A 20744-nucleotide genomic window follows, 5' to 3' on the forward strand; every position below is an offset into this window, starting at 1 on the left:
TTGGACTTAACACCCCCTCCCCAAATCAGGAAATAGCTCTGCTTATCTTTGAGCCAATCCAAATTTGACCTATCCCACCTATCAGAAGCCCTTGGGATAATTGCTTCTTTCACAGTCTGGTACATGCTGCTAGCCAGTGTGATGGAATGGTGGGGAGGGGGAAGGGAGACAATAAACAAACAAGCCCAAGCAACGCCCCCCCCCCCAACTCTGGATGCCACTTCCCAGCTTTGAAGGAGAGGTAAGCATATGTGTGGTGGGGCACAGCTTTTTGAGATGGAAAGGGCAGTGGAGACAGATGTGGAAGGGAAACCAGGATTTCTTCTTTGACCTGGATTTCATCCAAACCAGAAAAGAATGTTGAGGCCTGTACAGTTCACCTGCCATTTCAAGGCGGGTTTTATAAGCACAGAACGCTTGTTTCCAGGCAAGAATTTGGACAACTTCATTGGCATGACTATTAAGTCTTCTGAAATCTCTTCCAGAGATGAGTAGAGAATGCCGGAGGGGATTTTAGAACATTTGGCAACCTTTTTCTACCAGCTTGTTATCCAGCCTTCTTTTCTTTCAGCTAATTATCCCTGCCACTCCTCTTCTTGGTTCCTAAGGAAAATATGCATCTAAATGAGATCTAAGAAAAGCATAAATAACCGAGAGGCAGGTGAATAGTCACTATCTGATCCTCTTCCGCTTTCCTTTCTTTCTGTCTGGGGCAGGTTTTAGGATTCTTAAATCAGAGCCTGAATTCACCTTGCTATTATGTTTGTGATAGATATCCAGAATTGGAGCCAATATGTTTGGAATTGGTCCAGCAGCAGCTACCTTTGTAAGATCAGATCAGTAGAGGGGCAATGGCAGTGAAAACCACTCCTGTTCCTCCCCCCCCCCCCGCCACCGGTGTGTTTGAAGTGGTTTATAGTAAGCCAGTAAGCCTTGCTCACTCCACTGACTGTTCAAAACAAGTTAACAAGTGGGTTCCACAACAAAATGTTGTGATGCGGTCTGCTTCTGTTTAAGGTCCCAGCTGGTCATGTTATTTTGCAGGATGATCCATTCCATTCTCTGCCTGCTTCCATATCCCCCATCTTCCACCCCAAACAGACAGTTTAGGAGGGGTTTTGTTTGTGCTTCTGCAAACCTTGAGGTCACCAGAGCCCCCCTCAGTTTGCCTGGCTGGTGCAGTTATTCTTTTTGTCTGTCCTGTTTTGCTGTTCATGGGATTCTAATGTCATGAGTGAAGAAGAGAGGCTTCTCTCTGTTCACATTCTCAACACCATACAAAATTTTTAAAACTTTTGTCACCCCCCTGTTACTTGCCATTTTAGAGAGTCCCAAATGTTGTGGCCTTTCTTGTTGAGGGGGATATTCCATGGTGCAACATTTGCTGTATATGACCTGCAGTGTTAAGTTTAAAACAGCAAATGTGATCATTCGTTTCAAAATAAGTGTTCCCCAGTATGGTCTTCAGACATGGACCCATTTCAGTCTTCTGTGTTGTGCAGCAGCAGCAGCGGAACAGTTATTAGAAAGAAACCCTCTCATCCAACAAACTGAGTTGCTTAACAAGCAACAGTGCATTCACTGAGCTGCCTAACAATTAAGACATAACTAATTTGTCTTCAGTGATCCTGAGCATGCATAAGAAGTAGAATGCAGGATCAGACTCACGCCCACCTAGCATTCTTTGCAAGAATCCCAACAACCAGCAGATACTAGATGGTCAATATATTGGTCGATGGGCCACCACAAGTCTATCTTCTGTCTACCCCGCCTTGTCTGTTCCACTTCATATCTTCCATGCAGCTGGATCCAGTTCAACATGATCTGCCATAACTTCATTTTTCTCATTCTAGTTAATCCCTGAGCCCCAGAATAATGATTCACACTCTTGTCTATTATATATACAAATAGAGTGCATACTGTCTCTCTAATTCAACATGACATGCTTGTTAACACTGTGGTGGAGTCTTTTGCCCTTTTTGTGTTCAACCGAAGGCCAGTGGAGCAAAAGAGAGCAATGTGCTGGATAACTCCATGTGTCCTTTGAATAACCCAAATGCAAACAAAACGTCAAACAGAGCAACACTTCGTTTTTAATGCTGACGTTTTCCATCGATAATCTAAAGCTCACACCATGAAATTGTGTGCAACGTTAGGTATTGCGTGCAGGAAATGTTAGATATTCCCCTTCATCCTCCTCACGTGCTAATTAAATATGAGCTGTGGCATAAAATGTTCCTTACTATTATCTTCAAAGCATAAATACAGGGATTTGTTGCCTACAGAACGTGATGGTTTGAAGGCATAAGCTGGCTATCTTCAGTCCTGAGGTGGCTATTGATGGGCTCTTCATCTGGAATTGTCTAAGTTGCAAGTGTTTGTGGTGAGGGGCTCAAAGTTGTCAAGACAAGGGGCTCATGCGCATAGCCTCAATATTTTATCCATGTCAAACATTGCGTTGTCAAAGAGAATGATGAGGGGCAAACGATGAGACTGTGAAGGGGGGGGAGTATTTCTAGAAGAATGGGGTGCTGTTCTATGTACTGGAAAATGTTATGACTGTGGTTAACCAAAATAGAAGACTGGAATTTGGAGCTATCATTTATTTTTGTCTTGCAGAATAATGTTCCTATAACAACAATGGCCATTTCATCTAAAAAGGTAAGGAAAGGAATAATATTCAGCAGCTATGGTCTGGGGTTAATGTCATTTTAAATGCATCTCTATAGATGTATAACTTGCAGATATTGTAGATCATGACTAACTTGCCACATTGATTTCAACTGCATATGCATTTGGCTTAGTCTGGGCCCAACCCATTTTATTGTGTCCTCTTTGAAGTTATATTTGCACCAACCTATGAGGTTGGTTAGGGTGAGAGAAAGTGACTTGCTCTATGATTGCCAAAAAGCGCCATATGTGAGCAGGACTTTAAAACAGACTCTCCCGTGTTCATACAATTTGAACTATATTGCTGTGGGCCACCATGCTGTAGATTAAGGGATTCCCGTAGATGTAGACATGGGACACAACCCAGTCAAAGATGAGCACTTTTACATCCTCTTTTACATCATTGGCTTAAAAATGCATGCTTAATTCTCTGCCATTGAAATCAAGGGCGACTCAAAGTGCTTTGAGGTGGCTGGATTGTACTCATAGTACTTGTTGTCATATCCAAAGCAGCTACATGTGTCCATTCTATTGTACATATATACGATGAAATACTTGTGGGTAACAACTTCATATGTGCATTCATCATTCATTATATAAAGTGGTTCTTTTGACATGTTATTCGGGGGGGGGATAGGAGCTGAAGACCACATGCAGCATAATGGTTCTTTTGGGGCAATAGGTGGTACTCAGCTAAGTTTTACTCAGGATAGACCTATTGAAATTAATGGGCCTAACTTAGCCGTGCTCATTAATTTCAGTGGGTCTCTTCTGGGTAAAATGGCCCAAGAACTTTAAAGTACCTAGAAAGAAGTAGCATATCAGATCTCCAAAGCTGAGTGCAGCCCTCTGCCTGACAAAGGAGAACAATGACCCTCAGTGTTTCAAAAGCATTAACATTCCCCCCTAAGTATTTTCTAACAGGAAGGTATAATGTTATAGGCATATTATAGCACAGATCTCCTATGTTTATTTTGGCCTTCTACCCATAGGTAGCTCACCTCTTGGTTTCACTGTTAATACCTAAAGAATGGGAGAGCTTAGTCCTTTATTAGTTGCATCCTGGCTAAAGTTCCTCTTCTAATCTCAGTGCCTGAAATAAATCTCTCCCTTTCCTGTCAAACAGCAACAGTTGTACGTGAGCTCGGACGAAGGGGTCACCCAGGTTTCCTTGCACCGCTGTCATATTTACGGGACGGCCTGTGCCGACTGCTGCCTCGCCAGAGACCCTTACTGTGCTTGGGACGGCAATTCCTGCTCCAGGTTCTACCCAACAGGGAAAAGGTGACAAAGTGTTAGATTGTCTTTGGAAGAAAAAAAAACCCCATAAGACAGCATTTAACCTTTGCTAGGCATTTAATACGATATTGGAATGGAGTGTTTTTCACTGTTAATGTTTTAAAGGCTAAAAAATACCACCCATTTTTATTGGCAAAGCATTGCTACTTGAAGTCTTTGCATTGCAAAGGTGTTGCACTTCCTTGAATGTACTGAGGGCCTGGTTTTTCCCCGTCAAACAGATTCCATATAGAGGTTGTATCCAACACTGCCATTCCACTCGTCCCCTTGTGCAACAGAACTGGCCCCTCCTCTCCGATCCTTGGGCACCCTCAAAATCTGCTCCGTAGTATTGAGGGCCTCAATGGAACAGCTTTTTGGGCGTTGCAGGGAGATGAGGGAAGGGGACGAAGAGGAAGGACAAGGGCAAATCTTGTTGCATGAGTGGAATGCTGATCATGCAACATTGGATAGAACCATAGAACAGTGTTTCCCAAACTTTTTTGGGCAACGGCACACCTGTTTAATGAAAAAAATCTCGCGGCACACCACCGCGGCACAGCCCCGTGACGTCAGCGTGCAGCGTCACGCCGGGAGGGACGCACGAAAGTGAAAGTTTTTTCCCTCCCCCTTGCCGGGGAACCTCCAAGCTTTGGGGGTGGGAGGAGGCAGCAGAGCGAGGGACTGAGGGACGGCGGCAACTGAGGCGGTGGCGGCTGTTGTGGTGGTGGCGGCAATAGCGGGCGGAGGAGGGGGCGGCGGCGGGGCTTGAGGAGCCGTCGCCGGGAGTTGCTGCTGCTGTTGTTGCTGCTGCTGCCCGGACATGCCGGCCTCTTCCTCCTCCGCTGTCTCGCGCTCCTCCCTTTTGCACGCGCTGCCCCGCCGCTCGGCACCACCACCGCGGAGCCGCCCCCGGCTCGACGTGGATCCTTGCCGCCGCCGCCTCTCACCGCCCGACTCGCCTGCCTCCCTCCCACGGCACACCAGCCAATGTCTCACGGCACAGTAGTGTGCCGTGGAACACCGGTTGGGAAACACTGCCATAGAAGACTCTTCACTGACAGATAATCAACACAGCAGAATAGTTTACTGATCACATTAAAAAAAAACAAAAACTATCAGAAATTGTTTTTGCTGCTGTCGTGATTTCATTTGCCACTATCTGGAGGGAGTATCTAAAGTTACAGGACATCAGTTTCTAATACTAGTGTCCATTTTTAATACGTAGCCAAGGAACATGATTTAGGCAGATTTGAGCCCTTCCTGATTTTGCTTTATTGAGGAGTTTTCAACCTGACGGATCCCAGTCTGAAATCCTGGAGAGCAGCTGCCAATCAGATTAGACTTCACTAAGCCAGCTGGATCATTAGCCTTATTCAGTATAAGGAAGCTTCTTTTGTTCCTGTGATTTCACAAGTCCCTAGGGAACCATCTTACCTGGTGGCTGATAGGCTCCATTTGGTGAACAAAAGATGTGCTCTCATCCCCGAGCCATTACTATCTCTCATTTACATCCTATTCTGAAATGAGCAAAAACAGAATTTGTGACTGCCAATGAGCAACTGCATTCATCAATACTAAATTCTTTTCTCTGCTAGCATTTGGAAGTGGTATTAAAGCCATATCAAATATAAGGCTCAATAAAGCCTTGTCTATTCTGGAAGTTAAGACACAGAGCATTACTTTAGTTCCCTGTGTTACTATAGTTACTTTATTTCCCAGCGGTGCTCTGGTGCTTTGGAATAAGGCAACATGTCCTTCCTACAAGGGATGGATGGCAATTGCTGGTTTCAGATGCTTTTATCCAATTGCCAAGTATAGTATAGGTGTGGACTGAACCTAGCCAAACATTTACAAATGCCTATGGATTTCTTAATACCTCCAGCATGTTAGCAGAATACATCATCTAGTTGAGATAATGTTTTGCATATCCTTTGCTTTTTATAGTGGGGAGAAAAAATAAATGCATATTGAATGAAGTCTGGTTTTCATATGTTTAGGAAATAAGTTGTTTCTTTATCTTAAAAAAAACACAACAGATTATGATTGAGAAAACATCAGTAATTGGAGTGAAGTCAAGTCTCAAAGTCTAGACAGTAGTAGTAGCTTTTATGTAGGCTGCATTTGTTATTCCTTTGCCCTTTGGATTCCTACTAAATTTTGTTCCCAAAACAGAACTTCAGGATATCTGATCATGTCCTTATTTCCAAAATACACTCATGACACATCTTTCTTGACAAATGTTTCTACTTGTCCATTCTTCACCAGGGCTATAGGCTCCTTTAAAATGCAGATTTCAGTATGAACATAAATGCTTGCTGGAGCAGTCTGATGGCTCCACTAGTCCACCATCATCCTGTTCTCTCACAGTGGCCAGCCAGGTGCCCATGAGAAACCCACATGCAGGATTTGATCACAAGAGCCTCTTAAGTCTGAAGGCAAAACATAGTTATCATGGACAATAGCTGTCATTAGACCTCTTCTCCATGAATTAGTGTGTGTATGGAACTTCTGGAGAGAGAAAAAACAAGCAAGCAATGCTAGAATTTGTAGACACATCTCATTTCTTCTGCTTACAATATTCTCTTGAGATGATCAGAGAACCCCAGCCAAGTTATGATTGTTAGTATTAAAGATCATGGGTCAGCATGCTGTATTTCAGCATGTAAGTATTTCTGTTCAATAATTTTCTTTTAAGAGCCAGTGTGTTGTATCCAAGTAAATACAGCTCAGAGCACACCCCTTGAAATTAACTGGCCTCTTAGTCATGTCCATAAATTACAGTGGGCTTACTCTGTGTATGACGAACATTGGATACAAACCACATATTTCTGGCTTCTGTTAAGGCAAGGTTTTATGAATGGATAAATAGAGGTTCCTTCTATGGGATGAATCCTTAGAATGACCACCCTGAAGGAAAGAAAGTGCAGTTGCCTAATCATTGCACACATTGCATAGTTAAACTATGGCATTTGCTCCTACTGGAGGCAGTGATGGCCACCAACTTGAATGTCTTTAAAAGAGAGTTTGATAAATTCATGGGTGATAAGGCTACCAGTGACTCCTAAACCTGATTGCCATGTTCTGCCCTCGCTGTCAGAGGCAATATGCTTCTGAAAATTAGTTGCTGTGGTTCTTCCTACTTGCGGCCTTCTCCTTGGCTGGACTAGGTGGGTCACTGGCCTGATTCAGCCAGTTCTTCTTATGTTCTTAACTATTTTGTCATCTTCCCCCTCCTCACCAACAACAGTAGGAATTATAGTTTTGTAACACTGCTGAGAACTCTGTTGGAGATCCAGCAACTTGATCCATAACTATAATTCTGACAGTTTTCTATAAAGGGAAGTGGAGGAGACATGGCATTTCAAACCGTGTAAGCTTGTTGATGCTGCAACCCAATGAAAGGGAAATCACCACACTCCCATATAAAGAGGATACTTTCCATGAAAAATATATAATTAAAATATTATCAGCCATCATATGGACTACATAATACAGAAGACAATAATGAAATACAACTAAATATCTTACTATATGAGTCCACACATATGTAGTTTATATAGTGACATCTAACTGCGCACAAACTCAGGTGACACTTGGGACAGCAATATTTTTAGGAGCATGAATGAAGTTGGGCATAAGTGCTTTAAGTTCATCTACAAGACTATAGGGGATCTACATGGATTTCGTAGTGCAGCCACCCAAGGCAGCAAAAAATCTTGAGCCAGCCTTGAGTAACATTCAACTAGCAGAAACTTTCTCAGTGAAGGTTTGGCTGAGAAATTCTGTCATCCTTCTTCTGAGGTGCTAATATTTACATAGCACTGTGTCTCTTATGTATGCATAGTAGCTTTGTGCAGCCATAGAGCTCACACCTTGCACGTAGAAGTTCCCATGTTCAGCCTACAAGACCGCCAATTTAAAAGCCTCTCCAGAGAAAGAGCTTGTAAAGACTTCTTCCTGAGATGTTTGAGAGTTGCTGCCAGTCAGAGTGGACAGTACTCAGCTGGATGGGACAATGGTCCATAGAAGGCAACTTCCTATGTTCATAAGTGCTTTAAGTTCAATTTAGTTAAGTCCCACTCCTCCAAATTTCATATTGCTATTCAGTACAGAACTGCACATTGCAAGTGACATTTCCATTCTTCCAGCTTCTCTGATAATGTTTCGGTAATGTTTAGTTCTATTGTCATGAATTGGTTTGTTTTCCCATTCACACTCTAGAACTTGGGCCACTGTTGTGGGGAAGAATGCACAATGTGCATAAGGGAGAGGGTGAAACATTGGCATGGGGCAACCAATGGGGATCTATGTGAGCAATGAGTTAAAAGAATACCATCGTATTTGAGAACTGCATAAATTGCAATGGCACCAAGTAAACATGTGGGTGGGTGGGTGGGTGGGTGGTACTCAATTAGAACATTACAGCGTTCATTCAGAATGACAGTGTTATATGGAAAGCCCAAGTAAACAATCTGCTCCTACTGCTTTTGCTTCATAAAAGTGGCAACATTTAGGTGTATTACAAAAGTCTCTAGTTTCTAGTTTCCTTGCTCAAAATACATTTTGTTGAAACCCCGAAACCTGAAGGCAGATGTTTGGATGAAATGCAAGTTACTTTCATTCTTTCCACTGTATAGAATCACTTGTAAGGGTTCATTGTGATCTGGATAAAGCGGCTTAATGAGACTTTATCTTCTCATAGAGACTGGGCAATTATTTATAGGAAGCTCATTGACCTTACTGTTTGAAATAACCTGAGTACTGCATTTCCTTTTAAAGCTACCTAGGAACCGAAAGTCATTTTTGCAATTCCATCTTGCTCCTTTCCCTTAATATCTTAGGAGAAGCCGAAGACAAGATGTGAAGCATGGAAACCCTATGACTCAGTGCCGAGGATTTAACCTAAAAGGTAATTTGAACTGAATTATGACGGGCTATAAACACATGTGGTCATTCTTATAAGTGAATCATAATATCCCTGTGGCTTAGTGGTAAAAATTAGTTTAGCACCCATGTATTTTTAGCATTTCTTTCTCCTTTTCATGTGCTATGTTTGTTTGGGAGATTTAATGTTGATCTTTTTAAACAACAACAATGCAAGAAACAAAAGGTTTGATCCCGAGACAGTCTATGACAATAATATTGTCTCAGTATGGTATCACAGCATCACAAATGAAGATACATCCATGGTCACATGGAGTACAGCTGCTGTTATTTTCCTTAGTGTTTCCATTTTTTTGGGGGGGGGAGTAATTAATACTGTAAGGAAGGAGGTCCTTGAGATACTGCAATTGGCAACTTTTTTTTTTTTTAATTGATTTCCTCCGAAAAAGGTAAATCCAGAGTAATGGTTGGGAAGTACGTCTGGATAATATATTCAAAGTTAGGATCAGCCATTTTTAGAGACCCCCCATTGCTGTTAAAGGTGACCATGAGCGGCTCCTTCTCTAAGGCTCCCAAAAATCCTGGAGTGGTCATTGGAGGAAGCTACAACAAAATTTAAATGGACAAATATGAAAACAAAAATCACCATTTACTTTTATTGTTCAAAGTCTATGGTTTTCTCTCCCCAGCCTTGGGTTTTAACTGTGATGCTTAACCCTTGCTTGATCCCATATTTAAGAGTATATAAAGCTGCAGCATTTTGACTTTAATGAGCACAAATTTCTAAAAATAGAATGCCGGAGGCTGCTAATGATTCCACAAACATTCTGTTCCCAAAGACAATTAGGAATGCTAAATTACTGTTGGCTTCCAAAATATTTAAAATTAAAAAATAAATAAATATTTTTTTACTAAGGATGTACCAAAAGCCTGGCTCTGGAACAAAATATCTTCCCACCCTTCTGTTTGTGCTGTTCTAAGCTATTCCTAACCATTTCTGGATACTACAATCCAGTACATGCATATATTGTCCCCCTAACTATGATTATATATACCATCCTTCATCTTAAATCTCTCCCTCCCCATGATTTGATTTAACCATAGTGAAGAATAGGATCCATGTTTCTTGGTGACCATGGTTAAAGCAAACCAGGATGCAATGGTAAATGAACTGTGAGTTCATGAGTTGAAGTGGATTTGCATACTATAGTTGCACGTAATCATTTTGCTTTAATCATGTTTATACTAATATCAGCTAAGATCAAGGAGATACAGGTTCAATGTCCTACGAAGCCACGAAGCCAGTCACTCCCATCTTGGTCTAACCCACATCACGGTGTTTTTGAGAGTAAAAAGGATAAGATTTGGGGTGGGTGGGTGTGAAACTTAGCTTCTTGGAAGAAGAACAGGATAAAAATGTAATCTATCAAGCAATATTAAAAATAAAGCAAATAATGGAAGAGTGAATTTTTGTGGAAGAAGGGTGATCAGGAATGATTTGTCTAAACTGCACTATTATGAAGCCTGAACAACTCAGTGGATATTTTGCATTTCCGTTATCTGGTATACGTTTGGAATGTAGGCTAGGATATTTTAACATCTAATTATGTGGTCTACTACCAGCTCCATCCCACTCACAGGGGCAGAGTTGGGAATGGGATCCTGAATTAGTCCAGGTGACTAAACCATCTATTGTAGCCACGCTATTAATAGAATAAAATAGCATTTTCCTAAAACAGCTCCAGTTCTATGTTTCTGCCCCAGATTTCTTGCTCTTGAATATTGTCTGCCTGAGATCCTCCTTGTTTCAGGTGTGATCATGCACTTCCCGGTTTTATAAACAGTGCAATGCATTTCCAAGTCAGGAGGAAGCATAATTCTGGCCTCTCTCACATTCCAGCTTACCGCAATGCAGCAGAGGTAATTCAGTACGGAGTAAAGAATAACACCACCTTCCTTGAGTGTACGCCAAAATCGCCACAGGCCTCTGTTAAATGGCTCTTGCAGAAGGACAATGACAGAAGGAAAGAGGTGAGAAATTCACTCAAAAGCATTGGAGGGTCGAAGGCAAGAGCTGGGAACCCTGAAGATAAAGGCTGGGTCTTCTGTCCATATAGAATATTCTCTCGAGTTACGCTGGTGTCCAAATGCCCATGGCAGTGTAGCATGAAACTTAAAATACAAGGCACCGAACTCATCTGAGTTGCTGAGACTCTAGACATATAACCAGCATATACCCACAACCAGCACAATATCTTTTTTAACTCTTTCAAAGCAAACACTTTCCCTCAATGTAATAAAATTTGTGCATTACTTTCACTAATATAAACATTTTTGTATGCACTTTCCTCAAATAGATAGATACTTCTGGTATGCATTTTTGGTTGGAGACCTATTTCACAAAATTCATAGCTGTGTTTTGGTTTGGGAAATGCAAATTGATCGGTTTGCAAAATAAATAAATAAATGGAATAATTCTCCTCCCACCTCTTATCACTAAATGTGCTTAGCCTTATAACAACCGAAATCAGTGAGGACTTGGCTTTGGCTGGATCCTGCCTTCTGTATGCAGCATGGGAATGTCTCCAGCAGTTAAAACGTGCTGCCAATCTGAGAAAGGAACAACAGGCGTAACAGAGGAGTTAAGTCTGAGGAGCCAGGAGAGAAGATGATATGGAAAGCTTTTGTAGCAAGGATTTAGCCTGAACTAAAAATACTCACAGCAACAAGAATTTTCCTGACCGTTGTGTAATCAGATTTTCCATTACTGTCCTTTCCAAAGCTCTCAAATTTCAGCTCTTGTGAGATACAGTGCAATTGTGTATATGGATCCAAGTTGGATCCATATTTATCCTTCCTTAAATAAATAAAAAATGAAATTATTGCTATTTACAAATCTCAGGCAGTGTCTCTGCAGGAAGAAAAATGCTCCTGTTATTGTGAATGAACCTGTCTGAATAATAGCAAGCAGAAAGGGGTGGGGAAGATGTGGCCCTCCAGATGTTGTTGGACTACAACTCCCATCATCCCTAACCACTGGTCCTCCTAGCCAGGGAAGATGGGAGTTGTAGCTCAACAACAGCTGGAGACCCAAGTTTGAGAAACACTGGACTACAAATTCCGTCACCCCTTACCACTGGCTAGGCTGCCCGAGGCCAATGGCAGATGAAGTCCAAAAATGTCTGGAGGGCTATAGGTTTCCCACCTCTGCTTTACACCCCCAGTTTGAAATTCTCTTCTGGAAAATGTGTTTTTATGGTTTAAGCCTCACCAGTGAGGTATGTAGTTGTGAGTTCAAGTCCCATGATTTTCCTGACTCGCCAAGACATGAGCTCTGTGTTGTCAACTTCTTTCTAATGGCCTCTGTGACACACAGAAATACAACATGAGAAACAGTATGTTCCAGGTCTTAAGTTTTCAGTGGTGGCTCCCTGCTTGTGTAATATTCTCCCTGGGGAGGCTCGCCTCTGCGCCGTCATTACATATCTTCAGCTGACAAACCAAAACATTCCTTTTTAACCAAGTTTTTGACCATCTTGGCTTTTAACCATCAGGCCTGTCTGCTCAGGTGAAATCTTTTAATGTACGATTTTAATGTTTGTTTGCTTAAAATATTGTAAGTCACCTCAATTTGCAGGGCAAAAAAGTGACTAATAACTTTAATAAATAATAATGAGGATGTAAAAACAAGACTAAATTTATTAGTTAATAATATTAAAGGCACTGCTGTGTTTAATAGCTCTCCCTTAGAAATACATTTCAAGGAGGGTGTCTCTGTCTAGTGGAAAGAAAATGGCTTGCTTGGCTTGTATATCTTGTATATCTAGATAAATATGGATTTTTCTTCTATTATACTGGTCATATTCAAACCCATGACATTAGAGCACATGCTGTCTGTCTGTCTTCTAGGTCAAACTTAATGAAAGGATCATATCAACCGAACAAGGGCTCTTGATTCGCTCTGTCCAGGATGCTGACCGAGGGCTTTATCACTGCATTGCGACGGAAAATGGCTTCAAGCAAACGATAGCAAAGGTGAACTTCAAGGTGTTAGATTCAGACACGGTGGCCTTCATGACTGAAAAGTGGTCCCCGTGGACCTGGGCTAGTTCACTCCAGTCTCTGCCCTTCCATCCAAAGGACTTGGCAGGAGCCTTCAGCCACTCGGAACTGCAGATGATTAATCAATATTGCAAAGACACGAGGCAACTTGGCCAGCAGGCCGAAGATTCCCAGAAGATGAGAGGGGATTATGGCAAGTTGAAGGCTCTCATCAACAGCAGGAAAAGCAGGAACCGAAGAAATCAATTGCCTGGATCCTAAGGTTTTGTCCTGGAGCATCAAACTTTTTTTCATACCCTCCCTCAAGGGATTTTGGGGGGTTTTTTTTGGGGGGGGTGTTTGTTTTCCTGCTGAGAGCATAGACAAAACATTAGCAAAGCAAGCCCAAAAAATGATAAAAGATCACGAAATGCAACCAACATAAGCTATAAAGAGGAGGGCAGGCGGGAAACCCCAAATCCAAAGAGATTTATTTGTGAAGTGCCCCCTGTCACCAGATAGATCCTTAACTTTAACACCTGATGGTTTGCCTTAACCCACTTTCTTGCATGACGTTTAGATGCCATCTTTCTTTTCCTGAGAAGGGACACAGAAACAGACACGCCAGATCTCAAACTTGGTGGCAAAGGAAAGGAAGCGTTTGGGTTAAGAGGGATGTACTAAGTGTTGTACGAACGTCTCTTCCATATATGTCTCTGTTTATGGTACATTGCATTGAAAAGCTCTGAAGCAAGCACTTAAAAGTCCGTTTCTCATATTAGTATTGAAAACACAGCTCAGGGCTTCTCAAATGTAACGTGGGAGTGGTAATGATTATATCTCCTTCCCTCTTAGTGGGGTTCATTACATGTACAGCTCACTCCCAATCTTTTTTGACATGGTAAACTCTCTGTCATGTGACTCTATTGCTTTTAAATATATTTTTTCTTCCTCAGAAAGCTTCAGTGCAGCTTACCTTTGGATTCCCAGTCCAGGGACAGAACTGCTAGGTTTCAGGAGTCAAACTCTGCTATGTGTTCTTTGATCCTTATGTAGCCAGTTAATTGTAGGCAATGAATATACTTTATGAATGCAAGAACAGAGCACTGGCAGGTACTATAACTTTTAAAACCAGGATAAAATCACATGGGCTGTAGAGGCAGGTGGTGTTGAGCTGCTATTAGTAGTCCTGTGCCCTTTGGTATTTCAATTTTGGGGGGCATTTGCCTTGGGAAACCAGAAAAGGTGGGTGCAGGAGGGCAATAGGACCAAAGTTAAGCACTTTTGAGGCTGCAATCCACACTTACCTGGGAGTAGGGATGGGGGAGGAATTTGATTCAGTTTGCATTGAAAGGAGAAGCTACCTAATTTACACTTTCGGAAGCCATACACAGGCATCATTCAAAGTTTGCACTTCTCACAATTTTGCAATGCAGTTCTACAACCAAGTAAAGCTTACAAATGCATAAATTCACCCATCCCTACCTGAGATTCAGTCCTATTGAACTCAGTGCAGCTGTGTTTTGGCAATGTTGTAATTTTGATGACTCCAGCAGACTTGGAGATTGAACACATTAAAACGGGGGAGGACAGACTTCAGGTTTGAGGGATCTACCTTATTTTTTTACTGGAACACTGAGACGCACCAAGTGGATCCAGAGGTAAAGGATTAGAGTTAAAAGAGCCCAGGAATTTGTTTTGAGTAACAGAACTGAACAGAGCTCACAGTCCTATTCAAAAATTCACTTGGTCACTCCCTTTTACTCATGTCAGCAGTATAATTTTAAGAGGAAAGTCATTTTGTTGTTGCCATTGTTGTTGAGCAATGGAGTGTCAGAAACCCTTGCTGATCTGCTTCAAATCACCCACTGATCTATCATCTGCCCACCCCTGTATCAAAACACACCCACCTCTCCCCCCCATTTGTGTATTTGAATGAGGGGAGAGATAATTTTGAAGTTGAAAACTTCTATGAGACTTTATAGAATTACAGCCTCCATTAGGTAAGCATATTTGTTTAAGACCACCACCATTCTGCCGCCATTTTAGACTCTTTCCTTCTACCTTCAAGTAACTTCTGTCAACCAGAGGTTTTGCTCTTCTCCCAGTGATCATGAAGAAACCACTTCTGCCAAACTACATCGTCCGCTTTCCAATCTTCACAGCTCAGTGCATTCCAGCTTAGACATGACACCTAAATTGTCAATTGAAAAGCACAGGACTTAGGTGCGCCTGATGCGTCTCATGAGATGCTATTGAAAACAGAATCCACATTGTGAGTTGTCCTCCTTTCCCTTGCAACATTTAGGGACACTAAACCATGGCATGATGGGACATGGTGTGTGTGTATAAAACTATACAATGTCACAGAGACATCCAAGTTACAAAACCAAAATATTTTGGGCCTTCACAAAATGAAGCTACCTCCTGTAGTCTGAACGCTGGTCCTTTATAGGTCCTATTTTCTGAGTGCTGCAGTTAGTCGTTTGGCTTTTTTCTTCTTCTACCAAGCACATTCAAAGTACAGTTTATACAACATTTAATATCATTTATAACGTTGTAATTTCTTCCAGATGAAGGACGGCGGCTGATAGGCTTTCAAGGGCACAATTTATTTCTCCTAACAGCCAAGTATGGTTATATCTGACTAGGCGCCCATTAGGCCTGAGGAATGACAACAGTTAACATGCTTTATTAAAAACAAAATGTTGGCAATATGTGTGGTTCAGTTAATAAAATCAGTAGAGCTTTCTTTTCCATAATAATATTTTTAAAGCTGCTTTATATATAGTTACAATGGTATGACTGTTTAAGGGATAAAACGTAAACATTTCCCCCACACACCTGCTGCATGAAAAATGTATGTATCTAGATAAAGACCTTTTATTGATTTGCAGCCACTGCAGCCTTCCAAGCTGCAACAGATCTCCAGCATTTATGAAATCCAGGTCTTCAGCTAAATATAATCATTATAGATGACTGTGAAATAGTTTACACTAGATGGCAATAATGTGTCTAAGGCTTTGTCCACCCATTCTGCTTACAGTAGCCTGTGGAGCAGAGCAACCCCAGGGTCATGGAAATAAACCAAATGTCCTGCTTGGAAGCCAGTCTCGGGCTCATGCGAGCTTCCTTCACCATCTTGTACGAGGCAAGGCCTGTTTGCTTGGCCCAAATCTAGTAACGTGTTTATCCCTTTTTGTCAGAGATAGATAGCAGGAGTAAGTCTTATATGTACATATGGTAGGTAACCCAAGGTATGGGCATGGCCGCAACCCATTCATAATTTGGGTTGCCTTTTCCATCTCTACAAGATCTCCTTTGATATGTGGTGACCAGATCTGTATATAGTATTCCAAGTGTTGTCACACAATGCATAGCTATGTATAAAGGTATTACAGTATTGCCGGATTGATTTGTAATCCTTTTCCTAATGATTCCAAACAAGGAATCCACAGCTGCTGCACACTGGGCCAGTCTTTTCAATTAAGCTGCCAACCATGACCCCATCAGTGGATATGTGGAATTAGGATTTTGTGGTGCAGTGTGCATGACATTGCCCTTGCTTGCCTGGAACTACATTTGCCATTTCATTGCCTGTTTGCTTAACTTGGAGAAATCATTCTGGGGCTCTTCACAATCCACTTTTGTTTTGACCACCCTGAATAAGTTGATGCCACTGCAAAAAAAAATATGTCGTGTGACTGTTCATCCCTCACTTCAGATCATTTATGAACAAGTTTAAAAAGCAAGCGGAGGATTTCCTACATCCCTTTATTATGGGAACTGACCGTTTTTCTTGCGCTCTGCTTCCTCTTCTTTAACAAGTTACCATCAACACATGCCAAATGTAAAGAAAACCAGAGCTTTTCTTTTTTGCTCTGTTCCTAGCGAGTGTGTACACCATCCCACAAAGACGCTTCAAGCAGGAGTCCCACTGGAAGCAATTGAACTGAACTCACGTGATGATTAATTTGTCATTGTTCTCATTTGGAATTAAGGGCAACAAACCTTAGGGATATTTGGCCTTTTCCGTCCTGAGACCCTACCACCAGGTTGACCTCCGAACACAGAGTTGCTAAAATGTGATGAACAAACCTATTTTTTACATGTACAGGGTAGTTTCCGTTAGAGTTTTTACATGTTCAGAGTTTATCCCCCTATACGTAACATGAACACTTATGTTTATAGTATTGGTTTGTTTGTTTGTTGTTATTTAATGTCTTCCTGTTTTGAGGATACTGACAAAAGGGTTGTATCCAATGGGTTCTATGACTTCCCCTTCCTCTCCTCTTCCTGAACACACCCAAAATCTGCTCTATCGGGGGGGGGGTGTGTCTGCAACTGTTTGGAGAAGATTTTGAGGGTGTGAAGGGGGCTTCAGGGAAGGGGAGGTTCTGTTGTGCACGTGGAACTCTGCTGCATGAACAGAAAAGAGGCATTGGAAGCAACCCCCTGTATATATTTGCATTTGTTTAAAAAATGTTTTAAATGCCATCTTCTGGTCATAACTTTGCCAAATGTAAAGAAAGTCAATACTATTCATCGGTGTGTACGAAATTCGTTTTATGACACCTTTGTTGTCATTTGTAAAGTTGGATTGAAATCTTCATTCAACCATGTGTTCTTTGTGATAATTGCTACTGTAGATATGTGTATTTCATTTTTAAAAAAAAAAAACCAGCCACCCCTTTTTTTCAACCAAGTATGGTAATGTGTACAAATTTAGCATGATGAAACCCATTACGGTGAATACTCAGTAGCCCTTGGATTAAAAGTAAAAGTAATACAATACTATTTAACTGAATATCCCAAATGTTATTTGCCTGAAAAATAAAGGGTGTTCGATCAATTTTATGAATGGTTTTGCATGGGGGGGTATGGGGGCATTGTGGGGGAATGTGTAACTCTTTTGCTAGAAGCATTTGACCACATGTAATACAGAGCTGAAAATGAGACAGAAATTATGTTCTTAATTTGTTCCAATGGATGGAGGCCAAACAGGACCCAAGAGGCTAAAATCCATTTGGAAATAATCATTTTAAATTCCTCAACAGAAGACTAGTGAATGCATTTCAGATATAAGCATAATACCAAAGAAAAAAGAAAAGTACATTATGTGGTGATGAATCTTGGGTAAGAGAGAAATGATGCACTGCATATTCAAATAATGATTATATGGAAATGCAAAATAGAATATGAATATGCTTTTAAACAGTACTCTACTCAGAAGAACAATATGCAAGATTAAAATTAACTACTACTTAACTCTCTATTACCAAACATCTCAGAAACCCTTTGCTCCTCACCGATTGCTTCCCTTTAATTCCTCCTTTTATCACAACGCAACTTCTTTCTATTAGCAAATGAAAGGCCACGGGGTAAACATCTGCAGAAACAGTTTTCCATTGGTGGACATAGTCCCAAGTCTTATTGGGATACAGGGAGAGGCATGAAGGCCACTCAGTGCTGCTAACCACAAGAAGTAACAAATATTGCACCTTCTTCACACTGGTGCATTATCTTAGCTTGATTAAGGCCTTGTCAACATTTGCGCTTCTCACACAGTCCATACTGAAAAACATTTCTGCCTTCAAGATAGGCATTCAGGCCTATTTCAGTCATGAGCCAGAGCTTATGCTGTTTTCCTGATGCTTCCTTACCTGACAAGTTCTGTGTTTTATGCCACCTTTCACATGATGCAAAAGCCAGTCCTGGAAATCTAGTGCAGGTTTAGAATTCATTTCTGTGTTAGTTGTAAAAATATATATTAAAAAATCCATTTGCAAACCAGCTAACTTGTAAAATTCTAGGAGTTTTGCATTGTAATTTCATGTGATAAACTATGAGGTAGCATACACTTCCTTCAAACTGTTCAAAATTAACTAGGACATGGCAGCATATCAGTCAAAAAGCCACAGTTCCATAATGTGAGAGGTACGGCAAAGGGAATGTTAGAAATTGGGACAGAAGCACTAGCATTAAAAATAGGAAAACTAGCACAATAAACCCCACGTTTGAATACAGTCTAAGTTATCATGGCAACTGAATCAAATATTAGAGGCTTCAGGCTAAGGAAGCAACCAAACACCTTTATAACTTGTCTTCTTCCTCAGTCTTTTGTGTTCTGCATAGAAGCTGTCAGTTTTCAAAGAGAAGTAGTTATTTCCTAACAGGTCTGTGGAATCAATTGATGTACAATCAGGCTTTCTTGTGCCCAATGAGAAATTAAAGGCTGAGATGGAATTTGGAATTTGGGGAAGCAAAGAAAATTGGTTCAACTCAAAACTGCCTTACGAACAAGTCAACTAAGGGATTGCATTTGTGTCTCGGGGATTGGCACTGGAGTCAATGTACAGAGCAAATAAGCATTTTGTGAGCACTTCGAACTGTATCCGCTTCATTAAATCAGATCCGAATGCCAGACTTAAATACGAACCAGAAGATACCTTGGCCCTTGTATTAAAGGAAGTTGTAGGCCTAACGTGTAAAGCCAAGGGGGATTTGAAACAAAACTATACTCTGCTAAGTACGCTAGAGCAAGTTGGAACACGCCAACTGGCACAAATTAAAAGATGCTTAAACCTTGGCAAACGTATTTACCATATTAAGAGGTTATGTATACAAGGGTGTCAAGAGGAAATTGACAGCTTGTGGCAATAAAGGAAAATTACATATAGAGTTAAATCTCAGCCTCTTGCCTGTGGTGGACAGTCTTCTAAGCATCTTGGCCTCAGATCTGTTTTACTCAGGACCTAGCCTCTGGCCTCTGCTTGCAACTCATTTCTGGACTCTTTCCACATCAAACACTGATCTTCCTCTTTGGAAGAGGCAAGATTGGGGGGGGGGGAGAATGCAGGCTCTTTGAATCAGAAGACACCCATGTCTCTTTTTCTCTTTGCATTTAATGCAAATGTTGCAGAAATCCCATCAAAATGGCATAATGTTAAAAAGGTTTGTCCTTTTTAAAATACACAATGCAACAGAAAACTCAGCCCAGGGTAGTATATCTTTTCCCACCAACTAGGTCTAGCTCTTCAATATCCCTGAAAAAGCAGTGACTTCGCCATTGTGTTCTGTGCTCTGGTAAGTTTCATACTGGATTGTTGCAGTGTATGTGGGGTTGCCTTAAAGATGATTCAGAAACTTCATCTTGTCCAAAATGTGGCAGCCAGACTACTGGCCAGGGTTCTATTTAGGATTCACGAAGCCCCTGCTTTAAAACAGCTGCACTAGTTGTCAGTACATTTCCTGGCCTAATTCAGGATGTGTAATTATTAATTAAAGCCCTAAATGACTTGGGCCTCCTTCCCTACAGACGCTCTGAAGTGTTGAGATCAGCAGTGGGAGCTTCCCAGTAGTTCCACCACCCTTACAGATTTTGGGGGTAGCCGCTCAGGAAAGGACATTCCCTGCAGCAGCCGCTGAATTCCCGTCTGGCACCTTCACTATGTAGCTTTCATTGTATGCCGAAGATGTTACCCTGACCTTTGACACCTGATATATACAGTACATTTTAGGGTCCACCCTGTTTCATTGCATGCAATCTGATTTAACCGTTTTTAATCCTGTATTTTTAAATTGTTGTAATCTGTTCTAGGATCTCATCATGAAGGGCAGCTGAGAAATCAAATGAATTAATCAATCCGGGTGTGTTTCTCTTGGGATAAAGCTGCAATGGCGTGTTAATTGTGCTGATTCTCTAGGATTATTTCACCATCTCCACCAGAGTTAATCTTTCTAATCAGACGCAGCTGTGCAAAACCAAGATTAGCAAGGGAGAGGTGGATGTAGGAAAGCTCAGCCAACTCCCAAAATGAATTCTGTTCAGTGCCCAATCGGATTTGTCCCACGCAGTTTCTCATCAG

The 20744-nt window shown here is 41.4% G+C and overlaps 1 protein-coding gene across 1 annotated transcript in view; it reads left to right on the top strand.

Annotated features, from left to right (window-relative positions):
* The window catches only part of SEMA3C (semaphorin 3C), a 149707-nt gene extending 131979 nt beyond the window's left edge, over positions 1–17728 (top strand). The window contains exons 14-18 of the mRNA XM_082239640.1: positions 2620–2661; positions 3797–3954; positions 8793–8860; positions 10736–10866; positions 12745–17728. Coding sequence (XP_082095766.1) covers positions 2620–2661; positions 3797–3954; positions 8793–8860; positions 10736–10866; positions 12745–13158 — 813 coding nt within the window. The 3' untranslated portion in view covers positions 13159–17728. The remainder of the gene's footprint in view (positions 1–2619; positions 2662–3796; positions 3955–8792; positions 8861–10735; positions 10867–12744) is intronic.
* The last annotated feature ends 3016 nt before the right edge of the window (positions 17729–20744 follow it).

Source organism: Podarcis vaucheri, assembly GCF_965113315.1.
Source record: "Podarcis vaucheri genome assembly, chromosome: 10".
In the NCBI taxonomy this organism is placed as follows: Eukaryota; Metazoa; Chordata; class Lepidosauria; order Squamata; family Lacertidae; genus Podarcis; species Podarcis vaucheri.